The sequence below is a fragment of the Strix aluco genome, chromosome 11 (genome assembly GCF_031877795.1).
Source record: "Strix aluco isolate bStrAlu1 chromosome 11, bStrAlu1.hap1, whole genome shotgun sequence".
Taxonomy (NCBI): domain Eukaryota; kingdom Metazoa; phylum Chordata; class Aves; order Strigiformes; family Strigidae; genus Strix; species Strix aluco.
In genome coordinates, this window is record NC_133941.1 from 1,231,480 (window position 1) to 1,256,593 (window position 25,114).

The 25,114-nt window shown below is 47.8% G+C and overlaps 1 protein-coding gene across 2 annotated transcripts in view; it reads right to left on the reverse strand.

Moving 5' to 3' along the window:
- Positions 1–4,603: 4,603 nt before the first annotated feature.
- Positions 4,604–25,114, reverse strand: part of ABTB1 (ankyrin repeat and BTB domain containing 1) — a 28,360-nt gene continuing 7,849 nt past the window's right edge. The window contains exons 7-12 of one of the 2 annotated variants that reach the window (XM_074836791.1): positions 24,295–24,411; positions 19,169–19,284; positions 13,709–13,807; positions 12,940–13,107; positions 9,724–9,924; positions 4,604–7,938 (exon numbers count right to left, since the gene is read on the reverse strand). In XM_074836791.1, coding sequence (XP_074692892.1) covers positions 7,732–7,938; positions 9,724–9,924; positions 12,940–13,107; positions 13,709–13,807; positions 19,169–19,284; positions 24,295–24,411 — 908 coding nt within the window. In that variant the 3' untranslated portion in view covers positions 4,604–7,731. The remainder of the gene's footprint in view (positions 7,939–9,723; positions 9,925–12,939; positions 13,108–13,708; positions 13,808–19,168; positions 19,285–24,294; positions 24,412–25,114) is intronic. The other variant, XM_074836792.1, reaches the window with a different exon arrangement.

Here is a 25,114-nt window from a genome sequence, read left to right on the forward strand (position 1 = left end):
GGGAGCGGGGGGAAAGGGAGCTCCTCTCCAGCCACCCTGGCAGGGACAGGCAGCCACCCTCCACCACGGGGACACGGGACGAGAGGTGTCACACTTGGTCACGATGCTGCAGGGACCGCACCTCTGTCAGACACCTCAGACCACAAAGCCTGTGACCTGGGCCAAGCTCAGGGACCAGAAAAGAGCCAAATGCTGCAGCTTCAGGGAGCAGTGAGGAATTTTAACTCAGAAGATCTGCTCAGCATATAAACCGGCTGCGCTTTGGTTGCATTTGCCACCAGGAAAGGGTTAAGCAGGGGATTCACAGCCCATCGGAGCTGTAATTCACTCCAGAGCTGCTGGTGGGGTTGAGCAGGGACTTGCAGCTCTGGCTGCCACCTGCAGCCTCGGGCATTTCTCCATCTCAGGGAAAGAGGGATGGAGCTGAGGGGGTGGCTCAGGTGCATCAGAGACTGCCTGCTGCCGCTGCTCCTGCTCTATCCAGGCTCTCAAAAGTGGGGTTATTTTGAGCAGCCGTTTGCTCTTCTCTCCACACACGAGCACAAGTCACCTCCTCTGCATGCAGAAACAGGCCAACGCTCTCCAGCTCATCAGTCTGTGGTGCTCCTTCTCCATCCGGCGGGGAAGCTGCTGATGTGGAGCTACCACTCACCTTCCTGCTGCTCTCCCAACAACTGCCTTATTAAACCAAACAGCCACATCTGTGAGCAAACACTGCAGAGCCTGCATCTCCCAGTAGCCAAACAACCAGCCCTCCTGTGGCCACCACACCTCCAGAGGGAGGGACACAGGATTAATTTGCCTTCCCCCAGGAGGAAACTCTTCAGTGGATGGAAACATTCCAGGAATTCAGATGAAAAACAATTCCTAAGAGGTCAATTAAGAGTTTGGATGGATCGCGTGGTATGTGCTGATGCCTAACCAGGGGAAACTTGGCAAAGAGTTTTCTTTGGCTCTGCTTGGCCTTGGGGGAGCCGAGGGGAGGGCAAGATGTCCAGCACGGAAACCACTTGTCTTGTAAGAAAACACGCAGAGATGAGAACAGCAGAGGCAAAGCAACGGCAGCTCAGGCACAAAGGACGAGCGCTACCTTCACTGCATCAGTTCATAACGAAAGCCAAGCAAGCCCCTGCCAGGCCATGCCATGAGGCAGAGCCCAGGAAAAGCAGAGCTTTCCAGCCTTGCCAGGGTCAGCAGCCTTTGTATGAGAATCACGCCTTCATTTAGATGAAAAACCATGCAATGGCAACACCAGCAAAGCTCTCCTCAGGCCAGCACAGGGAACCCTGGAACAGGAGATATCCACTGCTGAAAATAAACAACTCCCATCCAGAGAACAAAAAAACCAATCCTTTTTTCCCTCATGCTGGTCTGCAGGGTCAGCTCCGTGCTGCAGTGACAGCGAGAAGCCACCTGCCCACGGCACAGGACAGAGCCCTTGTGTTCGCTGTATCCAAAGCCCCGATGGCGCTAAGCTTCCAGGGCTCACCCTGTGCACTTTTAACACCAAGTCCTCTCTTCCTGTGCCAAGCGGATGTACAACCCCTGCTGCAGCTGCTCTGCACCAAAACCCAGCCCAGGGGCACTTGTGTGATTCTTGGATCCCCAGTAAACGCCGACCTTCACATGCAAGACTGATCCTCCCCGTTACCGCTGCCAGCGCTGTGAGCACTGCAGCTGGCAGAGCAAGAGAAGTACTTGCCCCTCGTGCTTTCAGACCTGGAAGACTGTTGTTTAATTTCAGGCATGACTGGAAAAGGTCACGTAAAATCAGGAAACAAGCAACACCATCTCCACCAGCCCCGCGGGGGGAAGGAGCGCTCACCCCAGGAGCAGCGTGGCCAGAGCCAGCACCTCAAACGGCTTTGAAGAGGCTGTGCCCGACAGGCACTCAGACCAGAGAAACAGCACGGCAGGAAAAGCTTTCTGGACAACTTGCCTGAACCATTTTCAGCTTCTCAATGAGAGCCTTTGGGAAAGGGAAGGAGATTGAATTTGCCGCCAACAAACTTGTTTTAAAACTTGTGGATAAAAAGTTCAGTTTTAGAGCCAGAGAGGAGGGGGGTGGAAGGAGCTCTAGAGAGCAGATTGCTGGCTCCCGTTATGGAAGCAAGCTTAATAAAATTCATAGAAATATTGGTGGTTCTGCTATGCTGTGCCAAGAATGTGTTAGAATAAAACCTTCTGAGCAGAAGGGAGAGATATAATGTCATCTTAGCCTTGATATGAAAGATCAGCCTTCACCTCCTAAAGCATATCTCAAGGAACAGTAACTAACACGTTTCCTCGCCTTCCCTCCGGAGCAGGGCTCTGCACAGCCTCGCCTGCACTTCATCACTGTCACAGCCTTGTACGAATGGTACAAGGACGAGCCCACCTCACAAAGAAGTGATCAGATAAAAGAATAAAGAGGGAGGCATTTTTTCTCACAGGGGTTTTAAAGACATCCCAGTGCAACACAGACCAGCTGATTCCTCCATGGGAAGCCAACCCCACCCTGCCCTGAGCCCGCGTACGAGCGCATCTGGCCACGCCGCAGCGCTCACTTCACCGCCCTCCTTCCTCACCCACCAAACCACAGCAACAGCCCTGGTTTTGCCATAGCAGCAAACAGAGCAGGGAGCAAAAATGGGCCCACTGGCAGGGAGCTGCAGTCAAGAGGGAGCAGATCTCACTTTCCAATCCTGCTCTCCTTCCCCTCGAGCTTGCTCTGCCAGTAACAGGAGGAGGGAGAGGAAAGCTTTCTCAGAGCTTATTTTGAGAACTGAGCAGCCAGACCCTTGGGACCAGAGCTAGCTCTTTGCATGGCACTGGTCCTTTCCCAAGGCTTTCTTTAGTCTCCTGAAATGCCCTTCAAGCCTTGCCCTGAACTCACAGGCTCACAAAGTTAACCACAACTAGGAAAAGCGGAAGGCGTGCGCGTCCTTGTCCCCTTCCCCGGACGCTCATCACACACAGCTTGAAGCTTGTAGCTTGGCTTTGGCCTCAAGGATCTGCATGTCCATAGCTGCACCCAAACGTGTCTGCTGTCCCCTAATTAATAATCTGCCTCTTTCCAGCCCTTGTCTTGGTTATTGCCAATAATCCACCTCTGATTTCCAACCTAAAGCCCTAGAAACCATTTGTAACCCTAGAAAAGGAGTTCTCTGCCCTTCTCCCTCAGCACTTCTTCAAGGCAGGCAGCAACCCCAGCAGAGCCAGCACCTTTATTACAAACAGGCCCTGACTGACAATTTTCCAGCGTGGCCTCTCATATCTGAATACATTTGTTATATCAAATCTGATTTAGCTTAGAAGGTAAAACAAAAACCTGCTCTGCCAGCAGACGCATCCCCTGTGAGCAGAGTGCCGAGCCAAAGCCTTGATTTCCCATCACCAGCCCCAGCGAGGCTCATTCATCCCCGGGGGCTGAGCACACACAGTTCCCCAGGCTGTGACGGGCTTCGCCAGGCTGCCCACAGCCAGAGAGAGAAAAACTCAGCGTCGCCCCAAGCAGACAAGTCTGTCGAGGCGCAGCGACTGCGAGCTGTTACGTGGGAAGGTGCCAGTTTGACCATGACTGTACCAACATGAACAGCTCAAGCCTCTTGAAGAGGCTCATCGTTTACTCTGGGCTCTCTCCTTGCAAGCACTGTTTGCTGAGTCCCAAAAGCCTCCCAAGTGCTCAAACTTTTCCAAGCCCAGCCCCTCCCTTCAGCAGCATTAGTCATTCAGATGCTATTAGTATCCCCCCCAAAAAAACCCTGCACGTTCCTACACAGAGCGACAGGGACAAGCTTGGATCCTCGTTCCCTGAGTGCTGGCCACGCTCTGCAGTCAACAGGGGCTGCACATGAGCAGCTCGGTTATTGCCACCAAAATTATTTTAGCTCCCCAGACATACAAGGAGGCAGAAGAGAAAATAAGTGTCTGTGTCCTCAGAGAGAAGAGGAAGGACTGCCCAGGCACTCCAGCAGACTCAAGGTTTTGGGGAAAACACAGAGGCTCCAGGCATGCACTGAGCAAGTGAGAGTAGTTAAGCAGAAAGGCTGAGAAATCCCCATCCCTGGATTTAACGGAGTCAGTGATGAGAGGCACAGGTGACAAGAAGAGGGAGGGACAACTCACCTGCCAGGGGCTGCCCAGAGCAACTTTCCAGGATAAACATCACCATCACCAGCTGACCCAGCCTGTGCCATGGGGCTGCTCCTGAGGCAGAATAATCCTGGGAGAAAAAAAAACAGTCAGTGCTTCACACCCAGGGTCTGGCAGGGCCACAGGAAGGGGTCACCAAGAGAGGAGAGCAGTGTCGCGCATCCCTCCCTGCTTGGAAGCCAGGCAGTGCAGAGCCAGCCCTTGGCTCAGGTGTGGGAAAAGCAGCTGAGGGAGCACCGAGTCCTTCCAGAAAGAAAGCCACGCTGATGTCAGTTGGGAACGAAGAGGCCACAGCAGGAACAGATGTAGTGAAATATACTATTTTATTGCTGCACACATGCTTACACATTTCTTCTTAAATATAATGTTGCTCTGATAAATTTTACAGTCGTCTTAATTCAACATGTGGCTAGTAGTAAATAAAAAGGACAGAGGCAACAGAACACAAAAAGGACACTGGCAACAGAAGAAAAATCAAAAGGTTTTTATTTTGTGATAAAAGTATTTGCAGCAAGAATAAAGTGAATTCAAATCTAAGTTTTGACTGGGCTCACCTTAATTGGAGAGCTTGCCTGCATGCTGACCATCTGCTTACGCACACTTTTGGTAGCCCTGTTTCGCCAAAAGGGATGGGGGGGGTAAAGGACCCCGTGTCACGGCACAATCTGACGGGCCTCACGGATGTGACCACTACGAGCACGCGGCCAGACGAGGCATCTGCTGGGCAGCGCCCGTGGAACTGCGTTAGTGGGGAGGCAGAGGGAGAGGCCAGGCCGACCTTTCCTCCCACGTGTACAGCCACAGCCTCACTTGTTCCACGCTTCAGGATGTGGGAATGGAATTATTCACGAGCAGCTGTATGGAAAAGGCTTCCCAGCACCGCTGCCCCCCCTCTGCCTTCCTCCCGCTTTGCCCACTACCAGTGCCCATCTGTTCAGCAGCCCAGGCATCTGCAGAGAAAAGCATCAGCACATTCCTCAGTGATCCTGCTTCTGCATCTTGCTGAGCACAAGGGGAAGGCAAAGGCCACGTTCTGTCCTCCGGTGGCTCGGTGCAGGGCTGTCACAACTGCTGCTGTGGAGAGACGACGACTAAGGTGTCAGATGCGGAATTTACACAGGAGGAGCAGAGGGGCTGTGATAAACTAAACACCCAGCTTATGTTCAGTGTCATCTTCAGCCGTACAGGGCGGGGAAACAGGGGAACTGAACCAGCTGGGTTAAGCTTTTGGTTTCTGTAGCAGGCTTTCATGAACCTGACACTCCACTGAGCAAGAAAACAAAGCAGTTCTGCTTTCACCTTCCTTTCTCCAAAATACATGGGACTTCATATTAAAGCTTTCTCAATAGCTCTTCCCCTCCTCAAGTTTACTGAGATGCTTTTGTCAGTTCAAGTTGTGCTGGACTCTCTTTGGTGGTCCTGGCAAAGCCACACTGAGCTCAGAGATGGACATGGAGGCACATTCCACCAATCACACGACAAACACACATCTCCTCTCCATGTCAGCACCCCAAACAGAAGCACCCTGCTGCTGCTCCCTGCTCCCACACAGCAACACACCGCTGCAGGGACACCTCCTCGGCCCTCACCCGAACGCGGCCGCAGAAAACAAACCACCAGAACTCACATTTCTCACAAGCGTTTTGAAGCAGAATTGAAGCACGCTCTGCCTGAACAGCCCTGCTGCCACCATTCCCTGCCCCAGAGACACCAGTTAAACACAGAGGACAAAGTGCACAAGCATTCGGGGTTCAGTTATGTCAGTGCACCTCATTCCTGCTCCCCCAGCTCTGTCCCCAGCTTCTGTTAAGCGCAACTCAATCTTGATACATGATTTTGCCAAAGCCCAGCTTCTCTCGGGTACAGCTGCCAAACCCCAGGGCCCCCTCCTCAGTGCAACCAGACCGAGCCTGCCCGGCGCAGGCGGTGCCCAAAGCCTGCCCGTGTACCCCCAAGCAGCTCCAACACGCACCAGGTACAGGCAGATGCTCTGAGCAGGGGCTGCAGTTCTCACGTGGTGTGGGAACACCAGTCTCTCACCTCATGAGATTAGCGAGGAAGAGAAACCCATCCTCCCAAGTACAGCCACAGCTGAAGCAAGTCCCCGCCAAATGCTGGATCTCCAATGTCTTCCCTTATCCAAGGGAAGCACCACCACCATTACAGAAAACAACACCCTGGAGCTGCAGGGGATCCGTGCCCAGCTCCCACCTCAAGCAATAAAAACACACCTGACACAGCTTATTTCAAGCTCTTGCCTCACAAAGTGACCGGAGTGACGATATGCATTAGGGACAGCAGCCCACTGCCCGGGCAAGATCCTCTGTGTGCTTCACACAACGCCCCTGCTCCCTCCCTACTCGCAGCACAGCAAAGTACACCCAGCCCATGCCCCGGGGATCCGAGACTCTCCGAACGTGTCACCCTGGAGATGAACAGCTCCGAGGGCAGCCTATGTGGCAAGGGGTATCGCCTGCTGATTAGTGCCAAGCAGAAAGAACATCATTACCCTCATTAGGAGTCTAGGGAGACAACACGAGATAACACGACCTACTGCAGAACACTGATTCAGAAACATTCATTAGTACAAACAGTGAATTTCCTGGAGAACACTGCAGCTACAAGGCTCAAGGCTGAGCAAAGCCAGAACGTCGATGAGTGGGACAGCTGCCCTGCAAGAGACACAAAAGGCCCCTTTTCCTTCTAAAACGGTTTGTGGTGACCCCTCCTCCCTGACCCAGGGAGTCTGTTTTGCTCTACCACAGTGGACAAAAAGAAAGGGAAAAGTGCTGTTTCCAAGAAGGTGTTTCCTTCCCCTGTTAGGAAGAAAAGGGGTGCTCTCCTTTTTTTCATGCATTGAAAGCAACTGCTTTCTAAGAATGGAAGGACTCTGGTCTCCACTGCATTGCCAAAGACATTTGTTCAGAAAGCAAAGCTTTTAAATTCTGAGCACTTCAAAGCAACAAAAAGCTAGGGAAGACCTGGAAACCACTTTGGTTCTTTTCATCTAAGAACTAGAATAGCAGGTGAAGACAGTGCCTTCCACACAGTCAAGCACTCCTGCGTCCCTGCTGGGGAAGCACTGCCCACCTTTGCCAATCTTGTAACGCTGGCCATGAAAGAAAGGCCACCTCCCTTCCAATATACTTATTTGGAGAGTTTAATCCAGTTTTCTTCCTCTGACGGTGGCAATTCAACAATATCCTGGGATGAACCAGTTTCAGAAGTGTGTTGTTGGGCAACAGAACAGGATGTGTGTCCTAACACCTGGCAAGTCCCCCAGAGCAGCTCCCTGACCACCCCCAACAGCTCGCAGCCTCCTGTCCGCCTTGTATCCTACAAAGGAGCAGCTACTGATTTGGGCTGAGCTTTGGGAGCTACTTCTGAAAGGAGAAACAAAAAACAGATTAAAACCAAACACAAACCAGACATGCAAATGTCCAGACATAAATAAATTAAAAAGAAACCATGCCTGAAAGTGGTTGGGGAGGACAAAGAAGGGGAAGAGAGACATTCAGAGACTCGGATGTTCTTGCGCTCCGAGCCAACCCAGCGGGGGCTGCGCAGGCTGCATACGACAGGCAGGGTTTGCACACATCAGCACTCAAGCCCTATACTGGCCAGGAGGTTTTCCAGAGCTTCAAGTTTCTGGTTGGCTTCCTCGATGGCACTGTAAGTCTGCACATTGCTGGTGATATGGAAGCGGATGTCATCGACCAGAGGAATGGAGTCAGTCTCCTGCCGTTCCTCCACAGCCTCCGCGTTCTCCTTCACGGCAGCCACAAACTCCTCCAACTCCACCAGCTGGACGGGGTGGACAAGAGAACCGTTAGGGAAGACATGATGATGGGTAAGGGGATGTAAAGGGTTGGGATAATGGGCTCAGTCACTGTTGAGGGATCCCAGAGAAGAAAAGGCAATGCTAAGGGTAGATGGGAGACCCAAAACTTGCTGTCTCCTACAGACCCCGCTTGGAGAGGCATCCTGCCATTCCTCTCAAGGAGGTAGTAACACCCCAGCAATCAGTGGTCACAACTGTAAGCAATCTGCACTTCGAGGAGTGCACTGTAACACCCGCTAACTAAGCATCCATGGTTCTGGTATTGGGGCACATGAATATACACAATATTGCCCCCCGAAAGGCTCCCCAGCAAGAACCAGGAGATGCTGCCAAACACTTTTGGGAAACATCCTGCAACAAGCAAGACAGAGGCTGCTCGTGCCCAGCGCGGACCCAGCAGCCACAGCTGACTCTACCCCTGCCACGGCGCTCAGCCCCACCGCCACCAGCCCCTCAGCAGATCACAGCAAGGCAGCTGCTCTGTTCTGTGCCCAGCCTGACAGAATCAGGTCACCCATGAATGATTTTTGCATCAAGTTCCCCAGGAACATGTGGCATGCTGAAGGGTGAGAGGCAGCTTCCGTCTGTCTACGCCACTAAACTGCGCCTGGGCACGGCGGGTTGCTGAGCCCTGCTCTGTGCTGCACACGCTGCCAAAATCTCTCCCCGTTGCCAGCATCGGTGCCTCGCCACAAGACACTGGCAGCTGCTGATGTCTGAACAGCTGGGGTGGCTCCGTTTGTGCCGAAACCCTTAGGAAGGCACGTTGCCAGTGCTGGGTCCGAGGACTCCCACTCAGGGAAGGGGAACGCAACCTTGCACCATTACTGCTTGGGATATCCATCAGCTTTCAAACCAAATCCCTTTTTCAGAAGCCAGAATCTGGGTGCATGCTGATGTGTCTATCATCCCCAAGCTATACACTGAACAAAATAACAGCCCCGGAATCATTTCCTTCGCTATTTTCACATGCCAAAAAGAATTTCACACCTTTCAAGCTGCAGGTGAAAATGTTACATTCCCCTGTGAACTGTACAAGCCATTTATAAAAACCTCTGTTTCAGGAGAAAAACACCCCATAGATTCTAGTTTATCTTTCTGTGTGGCAACTTTCTCCATGAGTCCTGAAACTTATAATCATTCAGGATAACACTCAAATGGAGCCTCATAAAGAAAACTTCAGTGTTAGATTCATTACTTCTGGGTGTTCAACAGCCAAATTTCCCTTGTGAAAACCCCTACTGTTAGATTTGTCATCCTGGAGGAGAGTAGAGATCACATTGATTTTTCTTTTCTATAGCATTATGCCAGGAAGAACTCCCTGCAGCAAACACTGGAAAACATTTCCCGCACAGAGCTCCCCTGCACACCCCACTAGGTTCTCCAGGCTGTAGCTGGCACATTCAGGCAACACCGTTGTTGCTCTGGGCATGATGGCTGAAAGCTCAGTGAAAGTCACCTGCCCATAGAACTTTTGGGGCAGGTTTTTCACCCCACAGTCCACAGGGATGTGCCACCAGCATCTGGCTTACTGCAGTGACACTGCACACACTCCTCATCCTCTGTCCTAACTCACCATGTGCTTTGCTACTTAATCGCTGCTCATTTTCAGGAAGCACATTAAAACAGAGGGACCAACCACTTATTACAGACCAAAGCACAACCATTAACTCTTGTATCTGTGGCTCACTGTGCAGTTAAGGTTTACAGGCACATGTGGCAAGGGCCGTGGGGAGCGTATCTGGTACCTTCTCGATGATCTTCGCCATGTACTCCGTGCACTGGTCCTCCAGCCGGGTGAGCTGGAAGAGCTTTGCGATCCTCCAGATGCTGACGATGTTGTCCTCATCCAGGATCTGAGCCAAGGTCCTGCCGCAAAGGCGCTTCAGCCCGGGCAGCAGGTACATGTCTGCCACACACAGCACGTCGTAGGCGTTTTCCGGGGACAGCTGGCAATGGAAAGAGGGGAGTTACTGTCCAGCTCTACCCACTTCACTTGTCTCTGGCAAACTGCCTTTTTCTCTTGTGTTTCAGCAGATTCCCTAAAGCGTGCGCTGGGCAAGCGTTAACGGTACTATTGAGAGACCCGAGCTCAATCTTCCAGGGCTAGGTCTTGAGTTTAAAATGCTGCAGAGGCAGCTTGCTCAGCACAAAGCAAGAAGTTTGCCGTGCTGCAGCTGACCTCTCTAGCTAAGCACAAAGCAACGCCGAAACACTGAAGTGCACCTGAAAGCTGGCTGCTAAGAGACGTGCAGTGTGGCAGCAGAAGGAGGCAGCTTCCACCAGAGGTACTGAAAGCCCTTCAAAGAGACAAACGGAACGGGCTGGCAGAACAGAGCACCCCATCCCCACTAGGACTTTTCCTCCCATTTATGTACCGCTGGACCCACACTTTGTGGAAAACGTGCAAAATTCTCTTAAGTTCCTTCCTCAAACTGACTCTGCTAACTCAGCCAGCACAAGCTCCCTGGCACAGGGATACATCCCAGGACAGAAAATTGAACCCCAAATAAGCTGTAGCTGAGGCCCAACTGGTAAGGAACAGACTCTGCACATCAAATACTACTGGAGCTTTACCAGGCACTCAAACCAAACTAAATTCATGCACCAGATGCTCAAGCTTACACTGTTGTGAATGGCCTTACACTGTTGTGAATGGCCTTTAACATTTTCAGGCTCTCGAGCTAGAGAATCACCCTCCAATTTCCCTCTTGGGTACTTTTGTTCCTTGCAAGTGATCTGAGGATAAAAAAATGCTGTAGATAATGTTGGAGACACCACCTCCAGCTTCACTCAGTCTCTTCCCCCTGGCTGGGCAAATCCTATTTTAGTCAGCCATCTGCGTCACTAACCTGGAGCTAGAGCCTCTCTCTGCACAGTTCTGTTCCTGCTAACGCGAAGTGCAAAGAGCACAGTTACCCACATTCCTTTTAACAGCAGATCTGCAGGATGCAGCATACCCTGGCTGTGGAGGAGGCGAGATCCCCTGCAGTTAGAGACCAAGTCACACAGGTCTAGACTGAGGAATGGTAACGCTGGTGCAGCGCAGTCCACTGCCCTGATAACTGGTCAGCAGCAAAACAAGTGATGTCCACATCTGCACACGTGGTTGCTCACTCTGACAACTGCAAAAGGCTGATTCTTTCTTCCCCTACAGCTGTCCACACCTGTGTTCGGAGAGACTACTCCCAGCAACTGTCTCAGCTGTGTAGCACCCTGCAACAGCTGTGCAGAAGGATCTGAGATGTATCAGAGGCATGTCGTGAGTGCTGTACTGCCACAGGGGTGTAACAAAGCTCTCGGGGTTGTTAATCAAGTGCTGCTTTGTCCTTTCATAAGCTCCAGGAACCTCATGAGTTGGAGGCGTTTGAGTCAGTAGTATTGATGGCAGCAGCTCCCAACTGCTCGATGGAGACAAACCTGGCAAATGTTCCTCCAAAAGCTTCCCTTGAGTCCACACAAGTATTCTGATCAGCTACTTCTCTTTCTGCCTGGAACCTCTTCTGTCCTCTGCACACACTCTTCCTTCCAGCTGCAAGCACTGTCACTACTACATGGCAGAGACAGATAAATCCCTTGGAAAAAGAAATGTGGAATTGGGAGTGCTGACACTTGGCTAGGGAAACCCAGGGCAAGGAGAACACTCTGCATGTAAGTGTGGAACTTGAGCTATATTCCCATTTTCCTGACCATTTTTCCTGGTAGTTTTTCATGGCAGGTTGAACTCTCTGCAGAAGCTCGTATCTTGGCTGCTCAGTTTGAAATCCAAGCCAGTTTCTGGGGCAGCACCATTCTGCCTAGAAAACACACGAGCAAGATCCTTGCAACTCCTACACTTTGTTGTCGGGCTGTCCTCCTGCCCCAAGTCCAGACGGGGCAGCTGAGGCACCCTTGGAAAGGGATGGCTGCTCAGGAAACACGTCTCGAGGAGGGCAGGCAGACTGGAGGGGTGCGAGGGAACAGGGTCACGCTGCAGCGCAGTCACAAGGTCGGGAGGATCGTCACAACCCCAACATGCTGCCTTCCCTCTGCCTGCCCTTTCAGCATGGAGCTGAGGGAGGAGTGCAGACAAATGGAGCATCTGCTCTCTGGCATACCAATGGCAATCCTGCCCGTGCTGCCTGCTAAATACATCCCTCCCCACCGCACATTCCCTGCTGCTACCCAGAGGTGAAGGGAGCAGCAGAAACAAGGTCACAGCTGCGTGCGCTCTCCGCATGTGGCACCTAACCCAGGGCACAAATCCTGCTTGGGAGAAGTGACACTGCCAGGTGCAGCAGCGTCCCTGATCGCTGCCCGAATGCCAGAACAGGTTCTGGCATCTTGTAGCTGGACCTGCTGAAAGCATTTGCCACAAAACCAAAGCAGGAAGCTGCTTAAACACTGAGATTTGCTGCACCTTCCATTAGGCTGAAAGCTAGGTGGGTTAGGGCCCTTTTGTTACTGCTTGTGACACTGAGCACAGCAAGGTGTTGGTCTCCCAGTGGACCCTTTGCACCCCCCAGCAATAAATAACAGCAGATATAATGACTTGCTACAAATGGAACAGTGGGCTGTGATGCCAAGAGTAAATAAGCAGAATTTCTCAACCTTTCCACATCCCCAAATGTGTTCAATCTGCCATCTACTGGCAGCTGCCCAGCTTATCCTTCCACAGAGCCCAAGAGGGAAATCTGCATTTGTCATGCCATCATACAACATGCAACCTAATTTTCACATTTTCATTATGGGATGAAAGACTAGGGATTTGCTTCCCAAACATCACCCACAGGAACTAGACCCCTGCCTGGCTCACAGCGAGTCCCAGGATGTGGGCTCCTGACACAGAAGTGAGGTAGCAGAGTAGGGCAGTTGGATTTAAGAAACTACACACCACCGCCCCTGCAGATGCTGTAGGCAAACACTGCTGTGAACACCTCCAGAATGAGCCAGCCCGGGAGGAAAGGCTCCGTGGGTGGCCTCACCTCTGTGTCATCACTGTAGATGTAGTAGAGGACTCGGATGAAGATGTCTTCTGAGATGTTGTGGAGAGTCACCACAGGGATGCTGGGCTGTGTCTGTAGCTCCTCACTCTCACTGAAATGGTCTTCAAGAAGGGCTTTGAAATAATCACTGCGACCACAGAAAAATGCCTGGAGAGGGAATAAAGACCAAGAGACTAGCATCTTTCTCACTGCATCAAACTGAACAGCACCACCAACCAGCTGTCAGAGCAGCTCAAAGATATTTTGGAAGTTCAGACTCTAACTGATTCTCCCTATATTTTGAAGCTGCATCTCCAACATTTTTCCATACCTTACTTCTACCCATGCCTAACCTCAGAACCAGAAAAACAATTTGTAAACTTAAGAGATCCAGAAGTAGCACAGCATTAGGGCAGGAGCGTGAGGTGAGGCTGGATCTCAAAATCCATTCTTACTGTTCACTTGCAGATCAAACATTCCCCTCTCTAGACACTGAACTCACAAGCTAGCAGTAGGAGATTATGCAGCTGTGAATGGTGTAGCTAAATCCATAAATTTATCTCCTCACCTCTGCAAGAAAGGCAGGGTTTGCTGTTTTGTTAAATGCTTTAAATATAGTTTCCAGTTGCAATAAGACTTCTGGTTTTCCAGCTGCTGAGGCAATGCTGCTTCTGCAGAGTGTATTCAGCACTGGATGAGTGGGGAAGACAGGTAGACCAGACTCACGGCAAAAAGGGAGGAGAATGAAGTATACAGCACAAGCACATACCTTATGGCACAAAAAGTTGTACTCTGCCACCCTGAAACACACGTCGGGACAACTGTTGAAGTTGTCAGTGCTGTCAAACGGCAACTCCCCAAAACCAACCTAGAAAAAGAAACCAGAAAACCCGACCTTTAACATTCGTGCTTTAAACATGCTCAGGGTCACAATTTTGGACTTCTTGGTCTTCCCAGGAGCAACCATCCATTCCTTCAGCACAGTGCAGAGCACCAGATTTCAGTGAACACAGATTTCAATGTGAGGAACTGAAGTCCTTGCACTCTTGATAGAGATACTCCTGGTACAAGCCGCCTCCCTTTTCCATGGGAACTCCCCACCCCTCCATAAACCTCTGGAACAAGGCACATAACCAGTGAAGGTGAAGTTTACTTCATGTAGTGGGTATTATAAGCACACTAGAGCTTAGGACTAGCCCTTTGCTGTGTAGATGTACAGGTAGATGTAGGAATGTATAGATTACATAGATGTATACACCAGTTTGAAATAGTTTGGCTACAATTACTGCCTCACTTGAATAATTCAAGATTTCTAAAGCACATTTTAAATTTCTGATTTGATTTGCAGCCAAAGATAGTGTTGTTGCAGTATTAATACTCTAGCGAATTATTTTAACACCAACACACCTCCTCCCAGTCCTGCATGCCAACAAAGACAGCACACACACAGAGAAAAAAAAAAAAAATCTGTTGGCCTTATGTTCTTTTAAAGTGACACTTCCAAAGATTTTTACTTTCACCTTATCCTATATACAGGGTAATTCAATTGTATATAAAAAAAAAGTTTATATTCACAGTCATGTAGCCAAGACAATTAATCTCTGGAAACAAAAGTTCTCCCTGATTCTTGCTTTCCAAACACATGCCCCTGAGCTGCCTGGGCCCAGGAGTTTATTACCGCTGTCTCTTATCCAGGAAAGTTACACCCCAGGTTTGCACCTGGGAGAACCCTGGGCTGGCGGTGAAGATCAGTCTCCCAAACGCAGACTACCTCAGCACCATTTCCAACACGCTGCCTCCATCCTAAAGCGAGTGACTCCCAGCTTTGCTGAGCAGCCAGCTGACTCCTCCCTCCCGAACTAACCAAAGACCCAGCCTGCAATACCCCGGGTTGAGCGCTCAGCCCAGCTCTGTTCCAGTGAGGTTTCTTGCACCAAACGGGTTCTAGGATGTGGCAAGGCACCCAGCTGGCAAAAGCTCACCCCACCACTGAGCATGGCAATCCGGATGCATCTGAGATCAGTTAAAGGCCCAATTTTATTTTTAATCCGGACCCATTTGCCAAAGTCTTTGTCCTCAGCAACATCTGGCAGTTTCTGGTTCCTAATCACAGCAGAGTAAACCCTGTGACATTCTGCCGTGCACATGGCTCTCACAGTAATGCTGCCTCTCCATTAACACCTCTGTCCTGTGGGTCCTTCCCCACCGCGGAACTTTTCTCCCAGAAGAGATGCAGCAATTCAAGGAACAACACACACACCCCACACCCCCGCCCCCCGTCTGCCAAATGCTTTTTGTGAAGCTGTAACACAAAGGGCACCCCCAGCATTGAAGATGAGATCAGACTGTCCCATTTGTAGATTCCCCAGGCTGCTATTTTGCCGTTACCTGTGTTTCACGTTTCAAGGCACAGCTTCCATGTACCCCTAGAAATTCTGACATGACTTTCTGGGCTACAGCTTTGCAGCACATTATAGGCAAAACAAACCTAGAAACAGGCTTTGATAAAATGCCACTCTTTGCAGCACAAGAATTTTAACTGACACGTAAACTCCACATCTTCTATGTGCATTCCTTCGTTGCTCCCCTTTCATTGCCCAAAGGTAAATCTTTAAATGAATCCATCCCTCTGGAACAGACATGGGAGTTTTATTTGTCTCCGCGTTTGTCTCCTGATTACAAACTCCTCCCAGCTCAGTTTCCTGCTTCTAGCCTTGCCTGGCCCCTGCTCTGATGCTCAGGTTTACAAGGTCATTTCCAATTCCTACTACAAAAGCTGGTTGATGTCTTTGTCTCTCCTATTCAGCATGAAGTGGCTTTGCAGAATTTTCCCTTTTACTTCCCTTTTAAGTCTCTACTACTTCTACTCTCCTCCGTTGTAACTCTTGAGGAATTTAATCCCCCCTGCAGAAAACTGGCTTGTTCCTCCCACCGCCCCCATTCAGGAAACCTGCTTAGCATACCTCTGTCCAGGCAAAGCACAGCTGCCAAAGTTCAGTATGCTGCCCAGAAAGCACAAAACAGTCTGGCCTGCGAGGTGCAAACGCATTCACAATCACTCATCCACCATACGGAAATATTCTCAACACCTCCACAGCATAAGACTGCTTTAACATTCACAAAATCTCCCAGTCATCACCCACCACAACACGTGGAGGACCAAGTCTTTGCTGCCATGAATTTGCTATTAGCACCTAAAGAGAAGTGCTGCTGGAGACAAAATCATACAAAACAAATCAGTAGCAGCAATTTGTACCTTGGCTGGATTATCTCAGCAAGAAAATTGTGAATAAATTACAACACAAAATACAGGGGCTAGTGATCCAAGAAAAGATTGCTAGCCCATAACCAGATGCAAGTGAATTGGATAAAAAAAATATAATAATTGGAAGCATGATTTAAATAGTTCAGTTAATCTGCCTCTGCCAAATGGGCAAAGCCCAGGAATAACTGCCACAGACAACCACACTACACAGATGTGGAGGCAAGACTAGATGGAACCCATCTACTTGTTTCAAACTGTCCTTTCTACACATTCCAAGATTTAGTTTTACCTCAAAAGTAACAAAGGGTCACATTTTTTTGCAGCCACACCAAATGTTAATACAGATGGAGAGAGCAGTATTTATTTCACAGGAAACTCTGGTCCTTTTAAGTCTGATTTCATCTTAGTTTGGAAAATAAGAGTTCAGTTAAAAGGTAATGAAAAAATAGCTATAAGGAAATTATATGCCTGCAGTCTCATGCACTGGAAAGCCTGGAGTCTCCAACTCAGATGCCACCTGGCAGACAGGAGATGAAGAGCTAGGCAGACAGTGGAAAGCCACATGGTTTTTGACAGGTGCCTGGTTTTTGATGGTATTTTACTTAAACCTGTCACTGCTAAATTTTATTGCAACAAACCAAAGCAGCAGCTGTTGTGGTCAGAAAAATTCTGGCCATTAAAACAAAATTGAGACAACGACCACACTTTAAAAACAAACACTGAAAGAGAAAAGGCTTTCAAGTAAAACAGGAATGAGAAACAAAGTACCAAGATTATAAACTTGTTTAAGAGTTCAAAGAATAGATAGTTCTCACTCTGAAAACTAATATGAACTGTGATTGGATATCAAATGTTAATTATTGGTTTAGTCATACAACATATTACTGAACTATGAAACTGGGATGCACAGAGTTTTCTGCATCATTCCAAGTATCAGAGACTTTACATGCAAATTATTTGTTTATAGTGAAACAGAAAATTGTATACAACCCCATTTCATGTAATATGGCATTACATGGCATGCAGCAGCTCAGAATGTCTCTTACCAAACTCTGGAAATGCTGGCTTTTATCCAGAAGCCAAATACCTATTTTGTTCTGCTGGAAAAAATGTATGTTTCTCTCGAGAACACAGATGTTTGTATACGTGACTGTTCAGTTGTCCCTGACATTTTAGGTTACATAGTTTGTACACTGTTCCTTGTATAGCATCAAACCCTGTCAGAACGAGGATGTGCAATTCCTCTGTCCCAGAACAAAGATGCCTAATTCACAGAATTTAACAATTTGCAAACATTAGGATGAGATATAAATGGCAACAGGATGAAGAGCTGTGTTCATATATTCTTTGTAAGTCAACAAAAAAGACCTAGAGGGAAAAAAACGGGAATCTCTTTGAATTTATCAGGCTTAAACAAAGCACCCACATTTGTGCATGGCATACAAATTCTCTAGTGACCAGGCGTGTGATGGTGCCCTCTTCACTCTTAGAGCCGTAACAGTTCCAGTGCTGCTGTAACTGCCTTCGTTCTGATCTATGAACACAGCAAGAAAGCCACAGCTCACAGAGGCATTCACAGTGCTGTCAGATGATTATATTATTCCAAGTTTCGTATTTTCCTTCCAGCTCCTATTCTGCACGAAAGAATTAAAAGGGAAGTGTTTCTAACCCTGGAAAAGCTTAACCCAACAGGAGCATGCCATCAAGGTCTGGGAACAAGCAATCAAATTGAAAGCATTCTTTTTATTTGTGAAATGACTTAAAATTTACATAAATCTCTCCACTTTGGGGCCCACAATCCTTTTTTTAATTATTTGGGAGGTAAATCTGAGGCTTACTTACAGCATCACCTCCCTTTAAAGCCTGCAAACATACAGAAAAGCAAACTGAAAGCCACAAATAAATGCACGGTTATTTGCGGGAGGCAGATTACGTAGGGAAGATTTCTGCATTGGTAGATGGAAACTTGATGGAGAATAACTCCCTCTATAAAGTGCTCGACACTCAGAGAAATATGTCTGCCAAAAGCCAGCACAAACCATGCTGGTTTACTATAGGTAAGAAACCTTATCCATGTGCACATACACACACACGCTGTCTATTCGGCAAGGGACAAAAAGCAAAAAAGCAATAAACTTTGCTACATCCCTCAGTCATACAACCTCTGGGCACAGCAGCCACCTAAAAGGAGTTTATGTTATTAAATTCAGTGATTAGTATGAGAAAGAGTTAAAAAAGGACAGACATAAGAGCAAAGTGAATCTGCTGATATTACAGAAAACAACAGATGCAGGGAGAATGAAGACCACTAACATTTATCCTGGTCTCCTGCAGCTGGGAGCAAAGATCCAGATATATGAGCCTAACTAATAATACTGATGGTGTTTTAACATAGCGATCACCAGCCTGCAGTCTGTGGGCTATTGCTAAAGGTCAACAAGATGTAGCTATGAAAAGCAAATCTATTGCCAGTCAAATTAATTTGCTTCAGAGGGACTCACATTTCTGCTGGAAATATTTTCGGGGTTTGGAAGCACCTCTCCACTGCAGGGTGTCAGTTCCTAGTAAGCAAGCCCAGCAAGCCATCTGCCATCTACATGTCCCTTTGGGTACCAATGCCTGCTGATAAAACATTTCTGATACTCAAGAAGGATGGCAGAGAGAAGGAAAAAGAGATGGGGCCCAACTCCTGTGCCACTGTAGTCAGCAGGGAAATCCCCACCAATACCATGGCAAGGTTTTTGTTTACCAAGATCCCTGCTGGGGGAAAAATCCAAGGGAAGGACCAGCACTGACAGCCTCATTAAACAACTTTACAGCATTTTCAAGCAATAAAAGGCTTTCAGCATTTGGAGCAGCAGCAAACAAGCAAGTACTAAACTCAAATGGAGAGAATGCGACTGAACACAGGTGAACACATAGCACAGCCCCACAGAGACCAGAAGTAGTGTAAAGGCTCCCTACCCGCAGTTCGGCTGGCAGGGCGCAGTCTGCTAGAAGAGCCAGATCTTCCTGCAGCCGGCAGTTACCTGTGGGCTCAATCGTCAGCACTTTCACACAGGTCCCTGGCTTGGAAGAGACTGGAAGAAGCAAAAAAGACAAAAGAGCAGAGATGCCTGAATTCCTCTACAAACATTCTCTCCCATTTAGAGAAAAGAAAGACACTCCGGGGAAGAAACAGTATTATTGCTGTTTAGCTTCTACTGCACAACACACGTGATTCTTCCATGTAAACATGCATACAGCACCCCTCGGTGCAGCTGGTGAGCGGGCTGGAAGGGAGGCTCGGACCTCCTCAAACCTCCACTTAATTCCTTGTGCTGGAATATCAACTGCGGCAAACACAAAATTGTCACAGCCCAACTTTCTCTCTGTAACCCTTGTCAGCAATTACAGCTGAGGACCGTCCATCAGGCCGCCCCTGGTCCCTGTAGGAGCCACTCGGACCAGGTCTTCCCAGCCGACCACCCCTACCACTGACAGTGTAGCCTGAGGTGAAGCCCATGCCAGGGAGTATTCAGCTGAAATAAAGCTGCTTCTGTGCCTCTCTGCTCTGTCACGTGCTCTCATGGGTCCCATTTCGTCTGTGCCATTCTAACTTCACTCCAGGGAACAAAGGGATTTATTCTTGTTTAGGTAACAAGTTCTGTGCACCCAAGTCTGTGCCCTACTCTCTACCTGTAGATCCCCAAAGCACAAAAAACCCCAGAACACCTGGACTCCTGAGTGTGCCTGTGTTCTCTGCAAACATCAAATAAGCATCGCTACCACCAAAGAGATCAAATAAACCATGCAGAGATGGCAACTTCATTTGCCTTTTTCAGACCTAGTGTGTCTTCTCACCTTGCCCTACCAGCCTACACAATTAAACAGCCTCATAAAGGGGAAGCAAAATACACAATCAGACTTTTGCAGCCTTGCTATGACCAAAGCTGCTGTGGAGCTCATCGAAGCCAACCCCCCTCGCTCCAAAGGAGCGGCAGCCCAAAGTCCACCCAGCTATCGTGTTACAACAGCTCTGCCAGCACGGCCTGTCCTCTTTCTGGCTGCCTCACGCCTGCAGATCACTACCTCGAGTTTGTTTTCAGCTCAGCAGGCTTTGGGGTGAGGACTGGAGCACGTAGGACATTCAGGAGTTACTGGCATATAGGGAAGCATGTGAAAAAACACGGAGCACCACTGGAAAATGCAAAGTTGTGGTGAGGAAGGCTCGAGATGCTGTTGGGAGCTAGAGAGATGCAGACTTAACTCTCAAGGACAAAAAAGTTAAGCGGCCCCACGCTGAAACGCTCAGAAGAGTTTCTGACAGGCATGATTCACTGCATTAAAACCCCTCACAGGTGAATCACACCACCTTGAGAGCTCATTTTTTCCTGACGTTTTGCACAGCATTACACGAGCCCCATCAGATGACTCCATCGGGCCGTGGGCGAAACAAGACCATGATGTGCCACAAAACAAGTTCTCCACCCCCTCCTCCAGGTTACTGCTGCACCCTTCAGATATGCTACCACTGTACCTCAAACAGGCTGAATATCCCAGAAGGGTACTGGAAAGGGAAGGATAATTTACCAATACAAGACAGTCAGGTACCATCGTTGCTGCACACAGAGATACACCAGCAAGCAGACAGGCTGCTCTGTTAGCACTGAACTACCTGCAGACAGATGACTTTCAGGGTAAATAAGCCAAGAAGAGACCTGGCACCAACACAAACAAGACTGAGTGCATTTTCTCAAAGAGCCCTGTCTGCTTACAGACCAGCATGAGGGAAGGAAATTTCTCACTGTGCAATTAGAAACCCTTTATGGCAGAGAGAATAATTTATATTTGTGTAGTGCCTATTGTAACAGTCGCCAAATCAGTCAGGCTCTGTAATCACTAATGGACCCAGCAAGTTTTAAGCAGTAGTCAAGGGAAAGAGTTCTTCTCTTGGGATCTACAAAGCATCTGTGCACTGCCACAGCGACATGAAAGAACAGTGATTTGTCGGAGAAGCAAATCATCGTGAGACATTTCAAACACTGCATCTCTCAAATCCAAGAGCACAGCATTTGGTATCACAAGCAACTCTCCCCTAACAGAAACAATCAAAGTGACAGAACAGGAATAAGCTGTTGGCTGCAAGCAATCAGCAGGGACCATGACCTTCTTGCAGGAAGCAGGAATGAAGGGTTTGAAGGGTTTTCTGAAAAGAGCAACATAAACAATGCAAGGAGCTCGAGGGAATAACCCAACTACAGTTGAGAATGGAGGACTTTGTCTTTCTTCCCAGTCTAGCCCAGCTGTATAGCACTGAACGTCACCTACCAGTTCATCAGCTGCCTTTGTTTTACTGCTCAATAACTCTTTGTAGCCTTTTGTTTCAAATGAGCCAATGCACCACAAAAAATAAGAGCCACAAAAATCCCCACCAAAATCTCAAACCTTTCCAAAATGATGCCACACTCAGATATCTGCCTTATACACCCTCCTCCCAATGCCACAACTAGTTACAACCACAGATTCTGTACGTCCAGTGCCTCCTCTCTGAAGGCAAGCATCACAAACTTTGCTCTCAGCCTTTTTGCCCTGAAACTTATAGAAAGAACTGCAGAACATTTATTTTCAAATACCTTCACTTCTAAAGGAAGGATTTTGGCTTAATCTGGACAAACCCTGTCTGAGGTCTTCCAAACACCGCAACGTTTTCTTTCTTGTTACAGCCACAATATACATGTGGGGGAAAATTTGCAAGCATTCACACTGAAGTCTCTCAGGTGCAGAAGACACTGGGTCATCCTCTTCAGGGTTTTCCTAAACTACTGTCTGTGCATGCCAAGACACTAAGTGCTTTTGAAATGCTGATTAACTCTAGATAATGAGATTGCAGAGACTGCAATTATCCACTGGAGCTACACAGGCTTGAGTTCATGTTATTTTATTAGGCATGTTTCAACTTTAATACAGAGGCAAGATGTGCGCCTGCTCTGCAGACCTGAATCAGATGTCTATTCCACAGAAAGCACTCTGAACAAGCAGGAGTTCAGAGAAGGAACAGTGATGCTTTGTCAAGTGCCAGACACGATGTGACCTAAGATCTTTCCCAGTTTTTAACTTCTATAATTCTTATATGTATTACTATCTGGAGAATCAAGTTTTCCTGGCTTCCACATGAGAGCTGATACGAGAAACAAACTGTTAACAGACCTATCAGCAGTTCTGTCTATTCATTTAAATCCAACCTGTCATAAATAAAAATCAAGCCTAGTACTTCCATCCGTGCTTTACACCACCCATTGATTGTGCCTTCTGTCAGGCCTTAGAAATGAACAACAACTGTTCCCTCTCGAAGAACACAGAAATTAAATGATTTGTCCGGTGCTATCCAGGAAGCTTGTATTATGTTTCCAAGTGGAGTTTGTATCTGGAACTCCCAACCAACCTGAAAAGTTACTTCACCATTTTCCATGTTTAAACCCCACCAAGAAGTCAGCTTCTTTGCAGTTCACAAATTTAACCACTGGACTTCATGATCCTTAAGTTGCCAGTGACATGCTATGTAATGGTTCAGACAGCTGGCAAGCTATCTGCCTTATTTTCCTCCCGCAATATTACATGAGATTTTAACCTGATGTATTAAGGTGGAATGGTCACCCCCAGGGTCTCAGCTAGACCCCAGGAGAAAAAGATAAAAAGATAAAAAGGAAAAAACGGGGAAAAAAAGATCTCCAGCATCTCACTGGATTACTCTGATATCAAAAGATGCCACAAGATAATCCCGTTACCTGATTGTGTGAGTAGTTTTTATTTTCTATTCATTGTATTCACCACCACTCCCCTTTTCCACCACTTATTTAATACACAAACTGGTATCTTACACTATTTGTAGCAAGGAACCAAGAAATGCATTTCTAATCTCTTCAGGTGCATGTTTACATTTGTATTTACACAGCTGAGGTAAGTTGTACGATACAGCTTCCATAAGAACTTGCACACTGGTCTACATGGGGACAGCTCCACCGTGGTAACCTTGTACCCCACCACCCAACTGCACGTGCCTAAGGGGAGACATACACATGGTAGTATCTTCCACGTGACTTCCACATGAGTATTGTCTCTACCTGTTAAGCCCTGCAACTTCAGGTTGAATAATCAGAACTCATACTTCAAAAGGGAAAGGTGGAATAGCTACACCCTTACCTTAGATCAAGGGAAAAGTGGAATAGCTACACCCTTACTTCTTAGATCAAGGAAGAAGATGCTGTTGATTTAAAAACTACAGACCAGATTCTCTTCTCAAACCAAAACTAACTTGGCTGAAGTAAAGGAGTTAACTCAGAGCATGATATGAGAAATCAGATGTTTTCAGCCTGAAGGTTTTGTTACCAGGTATTTTTTTTACTTAATGACTAACACCACTTTGCCCTACTTGTGCTGTTTTGATTCTTCTTCATGTGTCCTTTAGCTTGAACTAAGAAGATGAATGATAATCTCCAACTGTTGGTTTTCATGCAATACGCTGATGTCACAATGAGATCACAAGCTCTTTGGATAACAAAAAGCCCTTAAATAGGGGATTGTGTCATTTAAGGTTTGGCACGTACATGTGTTATAAATACACACACACTTTCAGAAATACTTCTCTGCTTTTAAAAAAGTGTTATATCTCACTCCGCATCCATTTTGAGCCAATTGTCAAACATTTTAGTTTGGTTAGAGGTCAGATAAATGCAGAAATGGACTTTTAATTGTACATATTTTATCTCCCCAGGGATTTAAACGAGCTCTCTGCTGAAAGGCAGTTACCAATACACCCCACAGTGCTCCACTGAATGCCTGGCAACCACAGCAAAATCCTGCTGCCATGGCTGCTCTACTATAATGAAAACATTCAGTGTAAATGATAAACATGCATGTGTCAGAAACCACTACAGCTGCCCTACAGAGAGCCCCTGATGGAAAACTATCATGTAAACACGGGAATTCCACAACGGAGTAATTTTCTGGAAGCACCCAGGGCCCCATGAAACATGCACCGTCACACTTTCCTCTTTCCCCCTGAAAGGGCACACAGGCACAGCAGAGCCAACAGCAAGTAAAATGCTTACCAAATTCATAGACCTTTTTACATTTGGTCTCCAAATCATCTATGAGGTCCTGCAGCCGGCACTGCTTGGCTAACCTCTTGCAATCATTTACATATTCTACGTCGATATCAAGACGACCTGCCAAGAAGAAATGCAGCCAGCTCTTTTAACCCATACCACTTAGGTGTAAAAATGGCAAAAATTAAGGACAGAAGTCTTGATGGCACAGAAATTCAGTAGTTAGACACACTGCTTCACTTTTCAGCATCCAGTTACAACTCAGTCTAAGAAGCTAAGACTTGGTACCCCACCACCCACGACTTCGATGAATCTCAGTTCAGCATCTAATTCACATTCTCACTTCCCAGTGTCTACCCTAACAGCTCATTCAAGAGGCCAAAGACCGAACAGGCTTATGCAAAAGATGTCCAATTCCCTCAGAAAAGAAAAAATAGCAGCACAACAGCAGCATGCATGACTGCCACCACTGGCTACCTGGCTTTGGGTAAGAAAAGACTTTATGCTCACAAGCTGTCAGCCCACTCTGTTACCATCACTGAAAACATTTCTGAACATTTCTGAAAACACGGGACTGGAGAAGAGCCTTGAAGATAAGGTTATTTTCTGGCACCACCTCCTGGCCTGAAATAGTTCAGCACTTAGCATGCCTACAACACAACATTTGGCGTTTTCACAGAAGGTTTAGGATCAACTTCTGTTCAGAAAAAAATATTAGGAAGTAGTCAAAGCATTCAGCACACACTGCTCAGGTCTGACAGACTGAAAACGTCCTAGGTGGGAACCTGGCTGTTCACCACCTCAGGGGATGTTATCCCAGACA